The sequence below is a fragment of the Marasmius oreades genome, chromosome 3 (assembly GCF_018924745.1).
Source record: "Marasmius oreades isolate 03SP1 chromosome 3, whole genome shotgun sequence".
Classification (NCBI taxonomy): domain Eukaryota; kingdom Fungi; phylum Basidiomycota; class Agaricomycetes; order Agaricales; family Marasmiaceae; genus Marasmius; species Marasmius oreades.
In genome coordinates this window covers 713,799-734,172 of record NC_057325.1, presented here as the reverse complement: position 1 = coordinate 734,172, position 20,374 = coordinate 713,799, and the positions used below count along the sequence as shown (strand labels likewise).

General features: G+C 47.7%; 7 protein-coding genes across 8 annotated transcripts; 3 read left to right on the top strand and 4 right to left on the bottom strand.

Moving 5' to 3' along the window:
* Positions 1 to 853: 853 nt before the first annotated feature.
* Positions 854 to 1,424, bottom strand: E1B28_005548 (uncharacterized protein; the record flags this gene model as incomplete). Its single annotated transcript, XM_043150114.1, has 2 exons — positions 854 to 1,155; positions 1,238 to 1,424. 2 exons carry the CDS (start codon positions 1,422 to 1,424, stop codon positions 854 to 856), a joined length of 489 nt encoding a protein of 162 aa, XP_043011199.1.
* Positions 1,425 to 2,871: 1,447 nt separating this feature from the next.
* E1B28_005547 (uncharacterized protein) lies at positions 2,872 to 4,163 on the top strand (the record flags this gene model as incomplete). Of its 2 annotated transcripts, XM_043150112.1 has the most annotated exons (5): positions 2,899 to 3,004; positions 3,058 to 3,196; positions 3,257 to 3,349; positions 3,406 to 3,514; positions 3,569 to 4,163. In XM_043150112.1, exons 1-5 carry the CDS (start codon positions 2,900 to 2,902, stop codon positions 4,161 to 4,163), a joined length of 1,041 nt encoding a protein of 346 aa, XP_043011197.1. In that variant the 5' UTR covers position 2,899. The 2 variants fall into 2 exon arrangements, with proteins under 2 accessions (XP_043011198.1, XP_043011197.1); XM_043150113.1 differs by having other exon boundaries at positions 2,872 to 3,004; positions 3,055 to 3,349.
* A 37-nt stretch (positions 4,164 to 4,200) lies between these two features.
* E1B28_005546 (uncharacterized protein) lies at positions 4,201 to 5,935 on the bottom strand (the record flags this gene model as incomplete). Its single annotated transcript, XM_043150111.1, has 6 exons — positions 5,840 to 5,935; positions 5,701 to 5,786; positions 5,297 to 5,649; positions 4,990 to 5,248; positions 4,462 to 4,923; positions 4,201 to 4,404 (listed from the first exon to the last, which is right to left on the bottom strand). The coding sequence occupies exons 2-6, from the start codon at positions 5,767 to 5,769 to the stop codon at positions 4,201 to 4,203; spliced, it is 1,347 nt and encodes a 448-aa protein (XP_043011196.1). The 5' UTR covers positions 5,770 to 5,786; positions 5,840 to 5,935.
* Positions 5,936 to 6,325: 390 nt separating this feature from the next.
* On the top strand, positions 6,326 to 10,501 carry E1B28_005545 (uncharacterized protein). Its single transcript, XM_043150110.1, has 5 exons — positions 6,326 to 6,530; positions 6,585 to 6,691; positions 6,764 to 7,576; positions 7,629 to 7,839; positions 7,893 to 10,501. The coding sequence occupies exons 3-5, from the start codon at positions 7,333 to 7,335 to the stop codon at positions 10,342 to 10,344; spliced, it is 2,907 nt and encodes a 968-aa protein (XP_043011195.1). The 5' UTR covers positions 6,326 to 6,530; positions 6,585 to 6,691; positions 6,764 to 7,332; the 3' UTR covers positions 10,345 to 10,501.
* A 1,325-nt stretch (positions 10,502 to 11,826) lies between these two features.
* E1B28_005544 (uncharacterized protein) lies at positions 11,827 to 14,336 on the top strand (the record flags this gene model as incomplete). Its single annotated transcript, XM_043150109.1, has 13 exons — positions 11,827 to 12,081; positions 12,137 to 12,341; positions 12,402 to 12,531; positions 12,599 to 12,790; positions 12,850 to 12,998; positions 13,051 to 13,166; positions 13,232 to 13,363; positions 13,417 to 13,583; positions 13,641 to 13,663; positions 13,722 to 13,800; positions 13,868 to 13,990; positions 14,061 to 14,204; positions 14,261 to 14,336. The coding sequence occupies exons 2-13, from the start codon at positions 12,152 to 12,154 to the stop codon at positions 14,334 to 14,336; spliced, it is 1,521 nt and encodes a 506-aa protein (XP_043011194.1). The 5' UTR covers positions 11,827 to 12,081; positions 12,137 to 12,151.
* E1B28_005543 (uncharacterized protein) lies at positions 14,202 to 16,753 on the bottom strand. The gene is made up of 14 exons (XM_043150108.1): positions 16,499 to 16,753; positions 16,303 to 16,446; positions 16,204 to 16,248; positions 16,053 to 16,146; positions 15,799 to 15,990; positions 15,515 to 15,746; positions 15,455 to 15,462; positions 15,370 to 15,402; positions 15,181 to 15,305; positions 15,038 to 15,126; positions 14,900 to 14,973; positions 14,821 to 14,836; positions 14,608 to 14,768; positions 14,202 to 14,550 (listed from the first exon to the last, which is right to left on the bottom strand). Exons 1-14 carry the CDS (start codon positions 16,679 to 16,681, stop codon positions 14,462 to 14,464), a joined length of 1,485 nt encoding a protein of 494 aa, XP_043011193.1. The 5' UTR covers positions 16,682 to 16,753; the 3' UTR covers positions 14,202 to 14,461.
* Positions 16,754 to 17,062: 309 nt separating this feature from the next.
* On the bottom strand, positions 17,063 to 20,181 carry E1B28_005542 (uncharacterized protein; the record flags this gene model as incomplete). Its single annotated transcript, XM_043150107.1, has 21 exons — positions 19,689 to 20,181; positions 19,568 to 19,636; positions 19,477 to 19,520; positions 19,312 to 19,415; positions 19,084 to 19,256; positions 18,933 to 19,027; positions 18,848 to 18,879; positions 18,731 to 18,791; positions 18,604 to 18,676; positions 18,484 to 18,547; positions 18,406 to 18,425; positions 18,320 to 18,350; positions 18,095 to 18,264; positions 17,977 to 18,033; positions 17,828 to 17,924; positions 17,688 to 17,779; positions 17,604 to 17,624; positions 17,391 to 17,539; positions 17,308 to 17,331; positions 17,191 to 17,252; positions 17,063 to 17,115 (listed from the first exon to the last, which is right to left on the bottom strand). Exons 1-21 carry the CDS (start codon positions 19,872 to 19,874, stop codon positions 17,063 to 17,065), a joined length of 1,677 nt encoding a protein of 558 aa, XP_043011192.1. The 5' UTR covers positions 19,875 to 20,181.
* Between the last annotated feature and the right edge of the window lie 193 nt (positions 20,182 to 20,374).

Genomic DNA, 20,374 nt, shown 5'->3' with positions numbered 1-20,374 from the left:
GGGATAAGATTGATGCTGAATGGGTTGAGACTCTCCAGCTTTTATAGCGCTCGGAGCGACCTGCAGTGACGGGGAAGTACAAATCCAATGTGAGAGTTGAACTAGCTCTGTAACGAGACCGTAGGGCTGTACTACGGATTGAGGTCTCCGAACTTGAAATTGTTCTAAAAATTGTTGCCGTATCCATAACGTATTATGGACTGAAACAAGGTGATAGGGCAGTGATAATGTGTAAGTTATGTGGATGGACTATCACTATATTGCGAGAGCACCCAGAAATGTTGTGAGATATCTCCCAGTGAGGCTCTACATCCAACCCAGCATCAGCTGCTTTGAGCCGTGCGATTGGACATGAGGATCTCTTCCGATACGCGTTGTGAGGTGCTCTCGGCCAAACCATATTTTGTGGATTGGAGGTGATTTGGAGGTGGGGACGGGGTGGAACATCATTTCAGATGATAGGCACCGTCATTCTGACCAAAAAGCTATAACCCCGTAGGAGACGGGACTATGAGATTAGATTATTGGAAGGTTTGACAGGCACACGGAAGCTGCTCGAAGGCGGCATCATATTAGCACGTCAGAGAGTGCCTTGATTGTTGACTAGTGGAGAACTTGGAGAACCGGCGGGAGCGGGCATGCAGAGTAGCAGAACGTACTTCGGAAGTCCAGTGGGTGTAGTTCTATCCAGGAGCAAGGAAGACAAACACCATAAACGCGCTTCTGTCCTCTTCCGCGGCCAATTCGAGTGGTTTGGTTTGCGTCGCTCATTAGCATTAATATCCAGGCTTTCCCCAAATTGCTGCGACTGGGTTATCCCACGGTCGGGGTTCGTTTGAGATACCGATGTGCGCTAGCATTGAGGATTGGTGAGTCGATTACAGAAGTAGGCGCTCGGGAATGGCCCGCTCAAGTTATCATCGCGCAGCACATCACACGAAGGTGTCTCGTTCCCGTCGAGAGTATATTTCTTCCCGTTCTTGGAGGATTGAGTCTCCCGCCATGGCGGGTGTGCTCTACAGCATTGTAGATATCGGTGTGTGCGCATCTCGATAAGTTTCACCGCGCATTCTCCGGCTGCATTCCCAAGCTGCCTGGGTGGAATATTGAACACGATCCTCTTGAGGGGATTCTCCCGTCTTCCGCGTATATGCCCTATCGTGAAGTTGGGTGATGATATGAAACGACAGTCAGCAAGCTACCGGAGACAAGATAATAACGGCAAGTAAACGCTGACTCGAGGTGCTGAGTAGCTTCTTCAACAAGCCCTTGAGTAGACCCTGAACCGTCCTTAGTGGCTTTCGTAATAGTTTTGAGGCGTAGTGCCGACGCGCGAGGTACAGGTATTGGCCCTCTCGTGCATATGAGTCTGGTTGGAGAACACAAACTATTTTGAGGGAAGGCAGCGTTTCATAAAGGCCCATATTGGTGGTACAGGAAACGACTGGGCCGACAAGTACAGTGTGAACCCGCGATTGTGCTCGTCGACGAGAACAACCACCAGGGCCCAACCGTTGTAACATTTATCCCATGTTCATCAAGCGTCCTCTTCCCCCAGCACACATCTTTCTTCTTCTCACCTCTACTTTCTATTCTCTCCTCATCTTTAACATTCAGAATCCAAAAGACAATGTCTTGATGGCAACCAATCAATTGTCTGAAAGTCTTGGTAAAAGTTACGAAGACCGCGCTCGGCTCAGGACTAACGAAGGCCAGCTGGAGCTCAGAATGCTCGGGACTTCGACAAACCTCGAACATATGCATCAGTTCCTTCATCCGAGTGCGGGCGCTTCAAGTTTTCAACTTGGCTACCGTTTCGTATGCCGACGTTGGAGCTCCTGCTCTATAGAAATAGAAGACCCGGGATGAGTCACCGGCCCCGTTCGACATGTGTTGCGAAGAATAATTAGGAGGTTGTGTGTAGCCACCGGTCTCGTATGGCGAGAAGAAAGGTCGAAGCCCACTATGAACAGTCACAGGGTGTGTTGATGTACCCAAATCGAACGATATTGTGGGTAGGTTAACTGAGTGAGGCAGGTTTGTGGTATGAAGGGAAGTCTGCCGGCACGGGCAGTTTGGGCAGTGGGATAGGGTGTTGCCATGAAAAGGGCAAAGACGAGGTATATGTACTGGAACGGGTATGTTGTCAAGCCGGTGAATGAAGGATCGGGGTAACAGTATGGAGCGCAATGAAGCCCGTTCGTTTATCGAGTTCAGTGTATTCTCTTGTATTCTGCCATGGAATCGGACGTGCTGGCCCACTGAGACTTCTGTTGGTGATGGGAGGTCATAATCGAGGAGGAGGAGATGCTCGTCAGGAGACTGGGGCAACAGGTTGAGTGCATAGTGATACTGTGTGGTAGGGTGCCCAAGTATTTGAGGACGTTGAGAATGTAATACGGCGGTGAGCTCGTCGGCGCTGTCGTTGCTGGTGGGCCCGTAGTGTGGACATTGGAAAGCGCGCTATGGAAAAACAATTTGAGATCGTTGACTCTTCATATCCGAACGCGATCACCGTTGCAAACAACATCTGGGAGGACTGCTAATGGCTCAGAGCGTGAGCTTATTTCAACAACTGGCTGTTCTATTTTACGACTTGTAGACTCCAACTCGATGGCTACGGTTGCAGTGGAATTTGGGTGTATGGAGCCTTGACAATCTAGGTGATTACAGTCCGTCGTCGCTCACATTCCTCAGAACTCGGTGGCGTGTAAACAGATTGTCGTCAGAAGAATGGCACTGGCAGTCTTCTCAGTTTCAAGAACGCGGAGCTTCGCAAATACTCACTTGTATTGAGGAGTGTACCGGCTCTCAGTGAAGAGGACTGTTCGGATCTTTCCGTGGACGCGGTTAACTTGTTTCCTGCGCACGTGGCCACAGTCAAGTTTTTTCTACTTCGATGAACAGCGGTCGAATCCTCAGCGTGCAATCTCACGTTGCATACGGTTACGTTGGGGGGAAAGCAGCAGCGTTTCCATTGCAATGCCTAGGCTATGATGTTGATGTACGTCGACTCTGTTATCTTCTAATTCAATACTCATCCTCCGATACCAGTAGGTCGTTAATACCGTTCATTACTCGAATCATGCGGGGTATGCCCGTGCTGGAGGTACCAAGACTACTGCAGCAGAGTTGAGGGAAATCTTTGAGTCGATGGAGAGGAATGAACTATTGAACCCAAGTCGGTTGTTGACGGGTGAGCACGGCTTTTTACATCCCAATTTGAAGGGGTTTGAACCTCAATTCTCGCCTCCAGGCTATATACCCAACGCTGAAGCCCTTTCTGCCGTGAAAGGTTTGGCTGAGAAACTTACCAGCGAGAACAGCAATCTCACATATCTTCTCGATCGTGCGTTACTCTCATTGTACAGGCCTCGACATTTCTAAACTCATCCATTTCTTCAGCTGTAATGGGCGACTCTGGCCGCCTATACGTTGCAGCGGATGTAGTCCCTGTATACCGTGACATGCTTCCTCTTTCAACCATAATAACACCCAACGGGTTCGAGGTCGAGTAAGTTTCTGCGCCGTTAACCAAGTTCATCCGGCACAGACTGACGAAGAGCAGGACACTCACGAATATTAGCCTCACATGCCTCGATTCTCTCCTTCAAGCACTCACCAAGCTTCACGTTACACACCGTGTGCCACACGTTGTCATTAGCTCTATCTCATTACAACCATGGCTCGCGCGCATGCTTCCACCCGATCTTCGTCCAACAGATGAAGCCGACCATCTGCTTTGCATAACCAGCTCCCGCCGAGACGATGGTTCGGAAACACCATTCCGATCTACCATACACGCACAAACTGTGCCTCTTCTCCCAGGTTATTTCTCTGGCGTCGGAGATCTATTCTCCGCTCTCCTTCTCGGACATTTCGATCCATCTACCCCTCCCTCTACTGCATTACCGAGAGCCGCAGCTCAGGCACTTGCCAGGACGCATGCCGTCCTTTCTCGTACGCTCGAGTTCTCGCGAAGTTTACCGGAAGAGGAGCAGTTGCCTTCCGACGATGAAAAAGATAAGCAAAACCCGCTGAGGAAGACAAGGCGGATGAGGGGCAGAGAGTTGAGACTCGTTCAAAGTTTAGATATCCTTACTGAGAAAAGGGATAGAGAAATGGTAGAATTGCCTGGGATTTGGGACGTTAGTATGAACTAAAGAAGGTTTACTTAGAGCTATCTCTAGACAGTCGTTGTTATAAACGATGCATTTCTAATACTTTACAGACCCATTCAAACCTCTCCTTTGCATCCCTGAGAAACTGAGATTCTTCCTCTCGATCCCAATTCAGATCCTCCATATTCCCAGGCGGCACGTCGAGCGTAAAAGACGGTCCATAAAGAGGAAATTCGTCGTGAGTAAGTGGAATGCCAGTGTCGAGATGTAAAGGTTTGTCTAGCTGATAAACAGAAGAAGCTGTAAGTGGGGAGATGAAGTAGGAACGGAAGCCACTTGCAGCGATTGAAGTTAGATAGGCCCAAGCTCTGGCTGCATTTGGAGAATGATATCCACCACCTCCAAGGAGAAGTTTCTTCCCCTGCCAGGTACTCAAGACCCTCTCAATGCACCATCCAAGAGATCCTTCCTCAACTTCGCTTACACCCGTCCTACCACCTAAGGACCAGTTGCCCACTCCGACAGATTTGAATTCAGTACTTGACCCGGGATCACCAGCTAGCGCGTCTACTCCACACTGAACGACAATATAATCGGGATCGAAAGCATCTTTGACACGCTCAACGATTGGCCAGATGGCACGGTATGTTTGGGACGAAAGACCACGGTTGAGCGGGATCGAAAGCGTGTATGGATCAAAGGATCGGTTACTTGCGGGGGTTACTTCTGATAAAGATGGGGGGAGACCGGAGAGAGGTGAAGCTGGGAAGAATCCAGGTGAAGTGTGGTGGATGCTCAGTGTCTGACAATTAGGTACACCCGAGTGAGCAGAGTGATCTTGAAGAGGAAAGTGATGTCGCCTACTCACCAGTACCTGTCGATTCGAATTAGTTCTTGGCTTGATAGCCGGAGTAGTGGTTGGTTGGTAGAATGCTTGCGAAACTCCGTCGGAGAAATGAACGTCGAGATCTAGATACATTACCCGCGCTTTTCTGGTGTTGGCGGAACTCTTGTCGGGAGTATCTCGTGCCTGCGGCATGGGTGGGAATCTCTTCAAGATTAGTATGGCAAGTACACAGTCTGCAACATAGCAAAATCCTGACGCTCGAGCTTTTTGGGCATGATGTCTAAAAAGGCCGTATAAGGTAATGTTGCAATTTCGACAGTTAACTCACCTGCCACCATCCCAACATATCGCTACGTCTACTAACTTCAACGCGTTCGCTGCAGTCAGCGTAGCACCTGCCACTGCCCGTACATATTCGTTTAGACCAGGAAACAGTGGGCAATCATCCTCTAAACCAAAATCTTCAGGGAGAGCATCCGGGTCTGGTTCGCCCTCTCCTAACAGAAAGTTGAGATATTCCTTCGAGTGATAGACCTCAAGATCTTCGTATGTAGCTGTACGTGGTCGTACAACTCGAATCCTTCTCGTAGCGGAATAAGAAGGCGATAGTAGCTCAAGATCCTTCACCAGCGTGTGAACGAAAAGAGACCGTTTTGGATTTGAAGGAAGTAGAGAGGACCACTATTGAGATTAAACTTGGAATGTGATTTTGTAAGACGAATGCAATGATACTTTGATGAGGTCTGTAGAGACGATATATGCAATCGCAGCTCGAGAATCTGTCGCTGAATTAGAGTTCATGACGCCAACATAATTATCTGGTGACTGTGTATCAGAAACTTCAACAAAATCAAAAACTGAGAACATATACCTCTTCAACTAAGCCTGGACGTCGAGCATGGTGACATGCGTGACCCGTGCGCGTGAAAGTTGAACGTTGAAGTGTGTCAGGAGGGGGGCATATTGGGTAGCATGTCCGATCCGTTGACCCCCAATTTGGGCCATTTTTGGTACATATTTTTGGGTCAATTTGGGCAGATTTTTGGTACATTTGGATTGGGGTGGGAAATTTGGACCATTTTTATGTACCATTACTGATACAGCCTCACACCTACACCACTGATTATTTTACAAATTTTTTGGGTATACAACATAGTAGAAAAAATTAAAACGGTCCGGTACTTACCCTCAGCCAGGACAATACTAGCGACCCATTATCATGTACATACGGATCGGACCTGGCTACCGACGAGGCCACTTACGCACACCAGGGATCGTAGGTGGTGCTCAATTTGGGTGATTTTATGTACATTAGGATCGGAGTGTCGGCCAAAATGAGACCCCTTTTTGGTACATCCCGGATAGGACAGTCCAGGGTATATGCCCCCCTCCTAGTGTGTCGCGCTTCTTCTCACCTTCATCAGCGCATTACCTTCTATGATCCCTCCTCCCGTTTATCTGCATTTCCCATCTGTCGAATGTGATGGCTCAAATGACAGATGGTTTCTGGACGGGCGTTTACAGGTGACTTGAATATTGGGGAGACATTGGAGTACTTATAGGTAGTTGGGTTTTGTCAGGTATCATTGGTTGTTATGGTTGATTCCTCAATAAAGGTTCACAGGGGTATTTTTGCAATAACTATTCTGAATTATTCAACGAATGTGGTACACTCGCTCCGGGAATCAACGACAATCTTTCTGTCTGCGAACAGAGAGCAAGGGTAAGCCTAGGTCTCAAATACCTCAGTCTCCAGTCCTTTGCTGGGTCGCTAATTAGTACATCACTATCTCAGGTGGCTATTTCCGACCTTCTGGTCGACCAGCTGGTTACGCTGATACTGGCAGATATCGGGATGCAAGTGCCACCTGACCAAAATCCAGTTCAATCAATCAAAGCAGCGGTTAGCGGCAGTGTCGTGGCTCAACGCATTCAATTAGTCAACATTTTCCGTGCTTGCAGTAGGTATGTACTCGATTCCACGTCGATCTCTTCCACTTAGAACAAGTGGAGCGATCTCGTTACAGCTCAATGAGAAATAACCGGAACCAAACTGGTCAAATTTGGCTATTCAACCACACGATTCAACCACACTATTCAAACTGCAACAAAAATGTTGGACCGGTGGAAAACAATGATATCCTGATGTGCTCTCATGATGAATAGACACATGAACTGGTATCATCATCAGCGGTCTTGACGCGTTTTGGTATACAGTTTGCCCATGATGATGGGAATTCTCCCCTTCGTCTTTCTCTCCCATCTTCTTTTCTTTTTCTACCATTTTGGTGTCAGGACATCGTTAACTTTTTGTGTGTACTGTCCTCTTCTCAGGAGGCTCGTCATTCGTTATCCTATTTCGGGATGTTCGATGACACCTCCATGTATTCCCCTCTTTCTCGACTCTTCGTTATCCTATTATTACTATTCTCCGTCCAGGCAAGAACGCTCCCCTCCCGCAACGTCACAGTCGATGACTCAGATCCGCAAATATTTTACTCTCCTGGTTGGAAGGAATGCAAGACTTTGAATACGGAGCGCATGGAGTTTGGAAAGAAATGTCACTGGAGTGATCGAGATGATGCATACGCCGAATTTACGTTTATAGGTGGGTCTAATTAGTTCAGTTTCGATCCATGACGGGTTAACAAACTATTCAGGTGTTGCTGTCTACTTGTTATCGCCATCGTGGATGTATCCTGTCAGGGTACAAATAACCGTCGATTCCGATTTAGTCGATTTTCAGGACTGGGAAATCTCTAGGGGAAGGGAGAACATTGCTTGGGCTGTCAGTGGGCTTGAGAATGGCACACATACGTTGCGCATCGAAAAAGGGGAACAAGCGCAGTACGTGGTGTTGGAAGCGTTGATGTATGTTCGATTATTATATCTCCCATGTTACCTGTTCTCATCTTTATCGTTAGTTACACCTCCACGACTATCCCTGGTCCAGGATCAAGATATCATCATGCACGGTCATTCGAGGCGTCATCTCCTGATCAAACTTCATTACTGAATACCAGTACACCGTCCATCACAACCCTCTATCGACGCGATGACCAACAGTCAAAGCAACCTGTCATCGTAGGTGCTGTTGTCGGCCTCTGTATCGCGCTTATCGGAGTTGGCCTAGCCATCGTGTTCATCCGATACCGCAAAACTATCCTAGCAAAGTACGGACATCTTATTGGTATTCCAACTATCGTCGGTGATGAAACGCTGCCTACGGATTCCACGACACGCTCCCCGCAGATGGCGCCCACAAGATTTTCGACTCCGCTGCATGCTGCCTTCACTGCGCCGGAGACGGAAGCCAGAAATGCCAGGCCCGCGATGCCTGGGTTTGACCCTGGTACCATGCGCCACGAGAAAGCACTCCCGTCACCTCCTTCTCAAACCAGCTCAACGACCCCAACTAGTATATTTGCTCGGAACCTTTCAAGGCTTGGCTCCAAACGTCGACTTCCCGGCCCTTCACTCACGGTGCAGGTGATAAACAGTGGTGACAACTTGAAAACGAATCCTACCAAGTCAACGTCATCTTCCTTTTTTCCTAAACCAGTTCATGAAACGGAAAACTGTCCGACGAGATCCAATAGATCGTACTCCGTGATATCTCAACTCGATGGAGGAAGTGAGAAACCTTTACAGGAACCTAAAAACCCACATCCTCCGCGCTCTGAGATGCTTCCATCATCTACCATCGCCGGAAGTCGTCCTACCGACGAGACACAAGGAAAAGGTGTACCTAATAATCCTAGACATGGAAGTCAATCTTCTGCTTCCACTGGTATGGATACAGAATCCCCCCTCTCATCTTCACCTGAGATTCTTGGAAAACACCACTTCCCTCCGAGAAACAGTCTCAAGAACCTATCAGTAAGGACACAGCTCACCTCCATCACGGAAACCCCAATTCCGGGACGCTCCAGCGCCACAGATAGCCCTTCGAGCAGCAAAAGTGTGAAACCGCCATTTAAACGTAAATCCGACGGTCGACTTCGCGTAGAGAAGGACAAACAACGACGGAGACATCGTAGAGTTCTTGTATCACCTAGTGGACCTCGGGATCTGTATAGTGATCTATCCTCTCGACCTTCCTCTCGGGTTGTCAGCTCCGTTTCGAACTCTGCAAGGGCGTCAACGATAATGGATTTAGAACCATCCATTAACCCTGTACATATGCCTCGGAATTTACCTCGCCCTTTACCGCCAAGACCTAACATACCTACTCCGTCATCCACTGAGAATAGATCAGAAACACCCCTCCCACCTTATCCTATTGGCAGCGAACTTCTGCCTTTGTACTTTGAAAAGAGCAAACGCGTTTCGAGGAAAAGTCTCAGGCCACCGCCGTTTTCAGCTACCTCGAACAGACACTTTCTCCCCTCTCCGCCACCTTCCGCCACCTCTTCCGGTGACATCGACATCGCCCCCGTTAATCAAACAACCCCATTACCGAGACCTCTTCCTGTTGTCGTTGAGAAACGGGCCTCTCGTATTTCACCCCGCAAGCTGCCTAACCGCCCCAGAGCCTTCACAGATTCTGCCCCCTCAAATACCCGGTTACCGACGACGACACATAACAAACAGAATAGATCTATTGATTTGCCCTTGTCACAGCAGGCCCGTAATCCTGCCACGAGTCTCGTACCCAAGGAGGAGGTACCCAAGGACGCACCCAAAGTCAATCAAGTGAAACCGAAGAAATCCTCAGATTCCTCTGTCTCGGCTGTCTCTTCGGCGTCTCGTTTACAACGGGCTCCTTTTCTCCAATCGAGGTCAGCACCGTTATTCACGATGCAGGATCTTCTTTTGGATTCCGAAAGACATCCTCCGACCAGTGTGCCTTCAACTCCCCAGTTGAACTCGTGGTCAGATTCGGGCACGTACCGTTATACTAAGTCAATTCCAGGGGTGGAGGATGATACCGAGAGATCAGAGACAGGAACTTCTGGTGACGATAGGCTTGCTTCGTCATGGTCTACGCTTCTACCGGCCCCTTCAGGTCCTTTGACTTCAACAACACCTTTGAATATTGTATCTGTGGAGAAGAGGAAGATAAGCAGGGTACCTCCTCCGTTGATTAAATTGGATCCTACAATACCAGAGAAAGCAGAAGTTCAGGAGAGAGACCAGTCATCCCCGTCGCTCGCTACCGTAAGCCGCATTCCAACGACAGCTAGAGTCAACATTCCGCCTCCGCCTCACACACCACCTCCGCCCACACCACCTACACCACCTACACCACGTCGGAGAGCGAAAGTATGGGATGATCTCGGTCGTAGAAGGGGGGACCGGATCACTCCTCCGACTCGAGATGATTCGTTATTCGCTACAACGACGAATATGGGTGGATCAGCCTATTCTGTTTGATATGAGAATAACTGGGACTATATTAATAGTATTTCGATCTTAACTTATGCGTTAGCGTCACGGTTGTATAGTGGCACTCGATATACCGATGGAATGGCATCCATTCGTGATTCGGTGCTTTGAATATCAGAGATCCCAAGCGGTCCGGTGATTTGGCAGCCCCAAGGTCAAAGGTACTGGCCACCCGATGCCGTGTCAGGTGCACTTGAAAGTTGAAGCTGAACGTCATGCATGCTTCTTGTTCTCGAAGATTATGTATGGATCGGCTGAGAACTTTGTGAGAACTTGTTGTGGCGAATTATATCATGGGGTATGTGTTTCAAACCGAGTGGGTGTTTCAAAATCGCTTTCCCACTTTCCCCATCGATTTTTTTGGCTCGACTTCGATGGAATAGATAGTTAAGGATATTTTTGTATTGGATATCGAAAAATCCCTTCCAGAATTGCATGATTTTAATTTGGTAGCCTTGTGGTTTTCCGTCACACTCAGTATTAGGAGTCATTGTTGTGTTCCTCAAAGAATATCCAGCCAATGTATTGGGTTCAAATTTTGAAGTAATATTCTTCCATGCTATTTTAGTTCACCTCTCAAGAACCGAGGTGATAAGAACCACCGCTGCACCGTATGAAGAAGGTTTTTGACCAAGTCGATTCTTGGCCGAGCGGAGTTTCAACACGGCCACAGGACTAAAGTAAGCGCGTCACGACCTTCTTTGAATGTTCGAATGCGCAACGTGACGCAGGATCGTGCCCTTACAGTCGGACTTCGAATTTTGCCTGATGGCGGCTCGCTTAGCTGTGAGAATTTTTTTGAAACACCCACTTTTTGCTGAGCCTCCCGCACTCGCATGTAAGTATTTTACTTCAATACGCCGGATACAATGAGTTGAGATATCATTCTAATAGAGAATCGAAGCCGGGGACAAAATGTAGAGGGGAAGCTATTGTCCGAGGTGGATCTTTTGAAAATTTGAAACACCCCCTCAGGAATAGTACATAATAATTTCTCATCGACCGTGGAGCTTTTGGCCAATTTTGCTCGCATGTATTGGGGCATTTTGACGTCGGCTCTGATGTGTCCAGTACCTGATGGAAACAGCTGGAAAAACAAAGGAAATTTCGACTGTACCCTCATTTAGCATGGCGATTCAGTACTGGACACGCGTGGCGCTTTACGCCGCCACTCGTGGCAATGATGTGACTACTTCGTGACAGTTAACACTTTCTCGCCCATTTGGGCTTCTTCCGGCTTTTGGGCCGGTAGACAAGCCACAAGTTGGTTTCTGTCGTTGGTTGAAGAGGTTTATAGCAGGTATTCAATATTCAATGATAAATGATTGCTTCCCAGCACTTTGACGCTCATTTACATCCCTGTGTAATACTGCTCAAGCGCTCAAGTACTGTGGGCCTCGCTAACAAAGCCGGCGGCTTTACCTCACTGAGGAAGCCGGAAAAGCCGTTTACGGCTACGTCCCCTAATGATTCCTGCCTCTAAGTCCCTGGCTAAAAAGACGAGGACCTCCACCGACATTGATCAAGAATTCCGCAACCCAAGACCAAGGAAACTCTGCGCACCATAATGATGTTTGTATCACCCCGGAGTCGCCGCCTATCACGCCGTGGTGACAGCAGCAAAAAAAAACGTTGTGAAAAAGCTCCCGAAAATTTCACTGACCATGCTGCGTAATCTATCTATCTATCTATCTGAATGGCACAGAAGTGTGACGTCGACCTGGGGTTTGTAAAATTGTACTCGTTGAAGTCTTGCACATATCTTACAACATAAAAACAGACTGTCCCTACAAAGATGCTCTCCAACACGAACCTCGTATGGTTTGCCCTCGCGATTACATCCGTCATATTATGGGTGCGCCGTCGACCTGGGCGAAATCTTCCTCTTCCCCCAGGGCCTAAGCCAGATCCATTACTTGGCCACTTGCGCATGATACCTGGCGAGAACCAACCTGATGTGTTTTCTGAATGGGCGAAGATCTACGGTCAGTCCAAGCAACCATGGAGAAATCCTTCATAACTGAACGGCCGAACGATTACAACAGGAGACGTGATGTACCTGGAGGTTCTCGGCCGCAAGATGGTTATCTTAGACAAAATCGAGGACGCAAAGGCTCTTTTGGATAACAGGGGGGCAAACTACAGCTGCCGGCCGAAAATAGCTACCTTCGACATGTACGTTTACGTCCACCGTCCACTGCTCATGATCAGACCATCAGAGTGAAAATAACCTTATCATTAGAATGGGATATAAACGCTTTCTAGCGTTTATGCCGTATGGTGCACAATTCATTAAACATCGAAAGATGGTACAGCAATATTTCGGAAAGAAGGAATCCCTCGTCTTCACACCCGGCATTGCGGAAGAGGCACGACTTCTCGTCAAAAATCTTCACCAGTCGGCATCTGGTCGGCATTTAGATTACATCCGTCGGTATGTACTTTCAAGATGGCTCCAGATTAAATCATATTGTCATTCCTCGAACCGTCCAGATTCACCGTATCATGCATTATGCGAGCTGCATTCGGTCATCAAGTGAAATCGGACGACGATATCTTCCTGGCTATTGGGCATCAAGCATCATATGGCATAAACAATTGTGGACAAGGAGGAAATAATATTGTGGATTTCTTTCCATGGTGTATGTGTTTCGGCCATCCCGAATTGCTCGCGCTAATCCGATTTATCGTCAGTACGCCACTTTCCATCTTGGTTTCCTGGAACCTATTACGCCGACCTGGCGAGGTCTTGTTATCAAAACGTGCGGGACCTGCACGATGTTACTGTGGATTTTGTAAGGAATGGGATGGTATGATTCACTGCATTGTATTCTTCGGCCAGATATAACTTGACTACCCATTCCAACTGCTCCAGGTGAATAAGACAGTTGAAAAATGCTTTGTGTCGGATCAGCTGGAGGAACTTGGTGGCCAAGATAACCCAGATCTTGAACTCGAGGATATCAAAGGCGCTGCGGCGGCGATCTTTATAGCTGGGGAAGACACAGTGTGTATTCCCATTTCTATCGGAGTAGTTCATTCTCATTACCCTACACTTAGGCATACGTGACCATTTCTGTCTTCCTTCTCGCAATGGTTTTGAACCCTGAATGTCAACGACGGGCATACGAGGAAATAATTTCTGTTGTGGGCCAGGGTCGTCTACCTGACTTGAGCGACCGGGGATCTCTCCCCTATCTAGAATGTATCATGCAAGAAACATATCGGTCAGCCTTTAGAACAGCATCAACTAAACCACCCACTGAAATAATCCGAGTCTGTAGCTGGCATCCCGTTGCGAGCTTCGGTGCGTCTGTATGCTGAGCAATGGGGATGGTATTTGATTTGATTTGGTGCTTCATTAGTACCTCATAGGGCTCTCGACGACGACATCTACAAAGGAATGTTCATTCCTAAAGGCGCTATTGTCTTTGCGAATAATAAGCGAGTATTTACTTAATGTTTGGCTTTTTCTCTTCGAATTCAGGACTAACTCCTCTTTCTTTCGCAGGTCCATGGCGAAAAATGAACGCGTCTATCATAGCCCTACGACGTTTGATCCGGTTCGGTACCTCCCGGCTCCTGAGGGAAGGGGGGAACCACATTTGACTTCGATTTGGGGCTACGGTAGGCGGTGAGTTTTACATCCTCCGACCTCGTATCTTCACTAGGTGTTCAATAGTTACCTTTCACGCACTATACAGAATATGCCCTGGTCGACATTTTGCCGACATTGTGATCTGGACTGCAATGGCATGTATATTAGCAACATTGGAAATCCTCCCACCGAAGGATGGAAAGGGAAATGTAGTACTACCAGAATTGAAGCCCACAGATGGTATAATCACGTTCGTCAACCTTTCAAATTGTCAAGTTCAAGAACTACTCTAATTTATCTATATAGTGGCATTGCGCCGTTCAATTTTGAAGTCCGCGCTCGTTCAGAGAAGGCTACATCTCTGATCGTGGCGATTGAGTAGGGGGTTCAAGTAGAGACATTCGAAGAGTCTATTGCACCTTTGTATCGCGATATTTGTGCAACCAATGAAACTCTCGTTCGTCGACTACCCTCAGTCTGATCTCTCTTTGACTCGAGCGACCGTGATCATCGAGTAAAGTCACTCTTGGCCCTCAGCGATTCGCCTTTATAATATATCCACACTGGGAATGGAATACCTAGAACGATAGCGAGTCCTATAATCACGACGTGGATCAACTCTTTGCCTAGTTCCAGTGTACTTGTCAACTTACCTCCCAGCAGCGAATTTCCTCCACCCATTCCAAGAGCATCAAACATTTGATTTCCGAAGAGCGGAAATGCAAACCCAAGTATGGAACGTAAAACCGCTGCTGCACCAAGTGCGCTTGCAGCGTATTTGAATGCATCTACCAAATATAGAGAGATAGGGAGGCTGTTTCGTTGGTTAGATAACTGAGGAGTACTGCGTGAAAAAGGACGCTCACTATATGGCATTCAAACCTTGCAGGGGCAGATTAACTTCAGGTTGTGACCTAGAAAAAAATAAAAAGAGAAACGACTCACCAACCGCAAAAAGTCCCGTGCCGATGATGGGCATGATCCAATGTAATTTAGCTTGGGCCGACCACCCGTACCAGCTACTCAGCAAAAGGGTCAGCGAACTGCCGAGACGAAGGGAGGGGGGGGTGTCAAACTACTTACAACAAGCCAATGGGGACAAACAAAGAACCAACGAACAGAACTGGCATACGCATTTCTGGAGTGCCCTTGCCACCATTCTTCCGAGCAAGCTGAAGACACAGGGATCAAGTTCTGCACAAGGGTACAAATCTAGAAATGCTCACGTATTGGTACGTTTGGTCCGCAAATCGTGCAGAAGCTAACGTTGCAATTAGAAAACCAACACCCAGCCCGAGATACGCAAGTCCACCAGCGCCAGTCCCAAATCCATAAACGTCTATGAAAAGAGCTGGATTGAGGATAAGGTCAGTGAGGGAAATTGATATACAATAGGAGACTGATAGGAGACTGACAGGAAAACGTCGCGAACATGAGATAGTACACGCCTGACGGATCGCGATGAGTAGGAATTCTGGACTGGGAACTGAGTACGCTCACCATACAAGCTAGGAAGGAAGATCAGTCATTATGTATGAACAAGACAGATAGGAGACCCACAATCCCATGTATAAACTGAGGATGAAGCATATAAAGCTCTTACACAGGAGCACCACAGGCCGTGACATATTGATCCAAATATACTCCCACACACCGACGCTTTGCAACGGGTCAATAGCCTCAAGGGCCTTTTCCGAGTCTCCATTGCGTTTAGCCTTCCGACGACGAATAACAGGTGCATATGTTTCTCGCAAGAGGGGTATGCCAATGACACTCGCTAGGCTGCAAGTACCTGTTGTAGAAAAAATTGAGTATAATTCAAGGACAGACACTTGCAGACTTACAGGCAATTGCAATGAACACCCACTTGATACCAGCAGCTTGGGTGATATAACCTCCAGCTACGGGCCCAATTACAGGTCCCATAAGAGGACCAAGGGTGTAAATCGCCATAGCGGAGGCACGTTCATGTGGTGCGAACATGTCGCCAATGGATCCACCCCCAATCGCAAGTGGTGCAGCACCAGTGAACCCGACTATTGATAAGTATCATCGTGTGAGGTGAGCCGTTTGATATGACATCCAGACTCGAACGTACAAAGAAATCTGAACCCGATCAATGTGTTTACGTTCGGTGAGAATGCACATCCAAGGTTGAAACCAATCGAGAAGATGTTGGTGATGTGGTAAACCTGATCGACATCGTGAGTCCTGGAATCGAGCGAGAATCTTCTGTTGCATGAACTGACCCATGTTCTTCCATACATCTCAGAAAGTGGTGCCAAAAACAAAGGCTGACAAGAACACTGGTCAGAACCAAGGGAACGAGACAGAAAATAGCAACACACCCCAATCGCGAACGACAGTAAGAAGATACTCAAAGTCAACGATACTAGCGTGTCCGAGTGCAGATTATACTTCGATGCGACATTCGGTAAACCTGGCGCCATCATGGAGCTTCCCAACGTCGGTACCATCGTATACAAAGCAACCTTATAGCCAGATCCTATCTCATTCCTCTTTTCAGGTTTTGTGAACACTCACCACAACTACAGTGGTCCATTTTTTCCGCCGTGACCAATTCCTTGCATTGTCTGGATCCGATTCCCAGTCATCTTCAGTCGCCGCTTTCTGCGAGTCCTGGGCTGGTCCCTCCTTCTCATGGGTATCGCTGTCTTGAGTACGTTTCTCGGCAGACCTTGATGAAGACATGGACGCACGGGCCATGTCGAATGAGGTGTGGTGGGAAGGATTGAAAGCCTTGCCTTCAGTGTTCCCATGGAAAATCGTAAGCACCGAAGACGGCAAAGGTTTGCCTTCCGTTTGACGATATCGAAATGACTGGCATGATCGTGGGACATCGGGCCTTAGTGGGGCTAAACAGTACCCGTTTAGTAAGGAAGTTCCGATATCTTAGCATCAGTCTGCCAAATTCGGAGTCCTTCGTAACATGTACCTCCTTTCAGGCACTTTTTCGTCAGAAGGTGAACTTCATTGAAATAAATGATGTTCAAGGAACGGCAAGCTGCAATCAATTCATATATATGTCACATACAGAGGGAAGAGAAAGGGCAACACGTAGAGTGAAAAGGCTACAGGACACCATGCTTAGAGATTCTCATGTAGTGCGTCATAAATAGGACAAAGCTCCTTCCAGGCGCCTGTCAACGGGTCCGAACAAGTTGATGTTAGTGAATCCCCGAGGGGAACTATACTTGACTCGCTTCGCGACTCACCATTGGTAGCAGCAAGGCTTCTGATCTCCGGAATGTCTTCAGCGAGTACGACAGCTAAACCACTGGAATGAACGTTATCAACATTTTGATCGAAGATATAAACAAATATAGCCTTACTGCTCGAAATGTGGATTAATATGACTGGACAATATGGCATGAGATGAACACTTCGAGCTAAACATCCATTAGGAGGAACTGACCAATGTAAGAACCACGGTCCAGCATTATCGGTCCGGAAGCGGATGGTCACATTGTCCGTCGAACCACCAGTACTGACAACGTCTCTCCGAACGGGATTGACGTAGTTGTACTCCTGACTGCCCGCACTACGAATGACGCTGAACGTGTGCTTAATAATTTGCGGGAGTTATGAGGTTAGAGGTACGATACGAGTGCGAAAAAGAGAAACGTACTCCGTGCAAATGCATAGGATGCTAGATCATAGAGGAGCGTTTCGGCAATCAAAAAATGAAGAGCAGGTGCAGTAGAAGACATACCGGTGCACCGACGGTGTCCCCCGCTGGCAACGAGATCTGAATCGTCTTGTTTCCAGGTAACGGGTAAACGGAACCCTTTGGTAGAAGTGACTCTGTAAAGATTCAGAAGCAATAGCTTGAAATGCATGTCGCGAACTTACGGGCAGACGCTGCACCACTAAGGATCTGTAAAAGAACGGGAACTGTGGGGGGAGTGAAAGGCACGCCACTTATATTGAAAAGTCCGGTTTCGAAGTTCTGAGATGAAGCATTAGCTGTGAATTCGAACAAAACTACGTGTAGCACTAACAAAACCCAGCGCCATGTTTAGTGAAACATCAGCACCATCAATGTTAGGTGCACCAGGCTATATGTCGAAGGGAGAGGTCAGTGAAGCAGAAAGAAAAGAGGAATCAAAGCTGCCCTACAGCCTCGGGGCTCTCGAGGGGCCGAAGGTCCGTCTCCTTGAGAAGATTCGTAGTCGTAATGTTCCTGCCCTCGGGGTCTCTTTTGGCTGCCCCTCTGTAGCGTAGGATGGCTTGATTGATACCGCCATCAAAGCCAGGTATGCCAGGAAAATCAGGGTTAGCCCGGATCCCTAGAAAGCTGATCGCTCAGTCAATGCATCAACATACTTCGACTTTAAGACGTACAATAGTTGTCCACCGGTTGGTCAGCGTGAAGCTGATAACGAGTAATGTAACTTGCGATAAATATGTAGGAGACAGAACACGCTTACCACAAAAGAATAACGTTGACCTATGTTCGTTCATGGCTTCAGATTTACAAGTCGAGCCATGGAGTAAACGGAACGAACCTGAAAAGATCTGTAGGGAATCTATATCGAGAGGCTGATGGTTCACCCCATCAACCTCGATGATCTATGTGAACGGACCTCAGTATCTACTTAGAGCTGAAACTGAATGGTTCAGCTCACCTTCAAGGCGTGCTGATCAATTGAAAAATTGAAGTGGGGATCACACGACATGGAAACAAGTCGGAACCGATAGCTAGATGATTCAATTGGCTTGGATGTCAAAATACCGCATGTTGGAAATCCCCACCGTTTTCCTTGTTCAACATATATAACTGCAAGTGGACTATCCGGGCCACCTTTATAGCGACCTGAAGACGGAGATATCAAATAATGTCAAAAAACTGGCGGCTTTCTTTATTCTTACCAAGCCCGTTGATGAGAGTTGAATTCGCCTGACTTCAATAAGAGGCTCAGGATCGAACGGCATAAATATTAAGATGGGTACCTACAGCACGCCCCTAAGGTTCTCATAAACGGAGGAAGGCTGATCTGGGAAAATGTCATTTTCCGGAACACCAAGAAAGACGTGTCGAACGTACGATACCTGTCTCCCACCGTCAACGTTGTGACCAAGGAATAAAAAAAGTTTCAACCACTTACCAATCGGCGAGGGTGATGATAGTGCTTTCTGTCATCGAGAACACACATCAAAACTTGAAGAAAGGATATAAGGATTTTCCTATCACCGTCATCGACATCATATAGATTTGAATGAGGATCATGCGGGTCGTAAATGACCAGGGGTCCGCGAAGACCGTCACAAAACTGAGCCTCTACAATCACGATTCGAGTAAGTAGGAAGACGAAACAAAAGTTGAAGAATTCTACTTAAGTGGGAGTGATACCAAAATGTTCCAGCTTGTTCGGGATTCGGAATCTCATACTTGAAGGATTGGCCGGGAGAGATGGGACATTGGGTGACACTCGTGGCTCTGCGCAGAATCTTTAGCAAAAAGGCCCAAGCACACCTCTCAGAGTGACGTGAAAACCTACCCGTCTGCCCAGCTCGCGCCTGATACGAATAGCCCATGCCAATGCTAATACCAAGTCAGATGGGAAATGGAATCAAAGGAAAAACTAGTACAATCGAGGTCGCTCGCGGCATCGTTGGGTCTGTCAAGTCGTCAATCACGTTGATTTCGAATGTTTCTCCCTGGAAGAACGGTCAATACAAATGAACAAAATGTTGGCGTGCTCGGGCTTACTTTCTTTCCAGTGATTGCGGGCCCGGGAAAGGTGCCCCCGGCCAGAACTGTTGCACGAGAGAAGCCATCCGGAGCGATACGCGCATTAACGATCGGCAAGTCAGCCTTGGGGCCAATACTGACTGTTTGACTGCTCCTTGAAAGTCCAGCAACAACCACGAATCGGAAAAAATGAAGTAGAAACATGATCAGGTATGTGAAGGACGATGCAAAGCGCGAGGAGAGCTCGAAGAAACTCCTGACTACCGGAAACAGGAAGAGTACACCTTTTATCTAGGTGAACTCTTTCGCGCCCTGAAACCAAAAAAGGAGAGAAACTAGACGGCTCGGCGAACATGGCTCAAATCAGGTTCCAGTTTCAACCGCGTAATCAATCAAGCCTATTAACGGTCATTTGAGGCCTTGTATCTCCTATAGCAATTGCAGTTGAAACCAAGAGCCTGGTACGTGAATGTGTGCATTGTCTTGACGGTGGACCAAAGGCAAAGGTGAGCCGTGGGGAAATGTCACATGACTGCAAGTTGAAACGTTGAAGTCCCACGCTCTGCTCTCAGGTCAATAGCGTCCAGAGTTCAGACGTCTATTCTTCAATTAATATGTCAAAAATCCTCTAATGGTTGTTGAATGTTGAGGCCCAATCCTGGACATGGTCACCACGGAGCGGAAATGATTATGTTGTATTGGGT

What these genes read in the sequence shown, in the direction of transcription:
- E1B28_005545 (XM_043150110.1), top strand. Translation starts at nt 7,333, where the DNA reads ATGTTCGATGACACCTCCATGTATTCCCCTCTTTCTCGACTCTTCGTT. An exon ending in CGCCGAATTTACGTTTATAG is followed by an intron (nt 7,577 to 7,628) that starts GTGGGTCTAATT and finishes CAAACTATTCAG; the next exon opens with GTGTTGCTGTCTACTTGTTA. An exon ending in GTGGTGTTGGAAGCGTTGAT is followed by an intron (nt 7,840 to 7,892) that starts GTATGTTCGATT and finishes CTTTATCGTTAG; the next exon opens with TTACACCTCCACGACTATCC.
- E1B28_005543 (XM_043150108.1), bottom strand. Translation starts at nt 16,681, where the DNA reads ATGGCCCGTGCGTCCATGTCTTCATCAAGGTCTGCCGAGAAACGTACT. An exon ending in GGTGTTCATTGCAATTGCCT is followed by an intron (nt 15,747 to 15,798) that starts GTAAGTCTGCAA and finishes TTTCTACAACAG; the next exon opens with GTACTTGCAGCCTAGCGAGT. An exon ending in AGGAAATTCGCTGCTGGGAG is followed by an intron (nt 14,551 to 14,607) that starts GTAAGTTGACAA and finishes TCGTGATTATAG; the next exon opens with GACTCGCTATCGTTCTAGGT.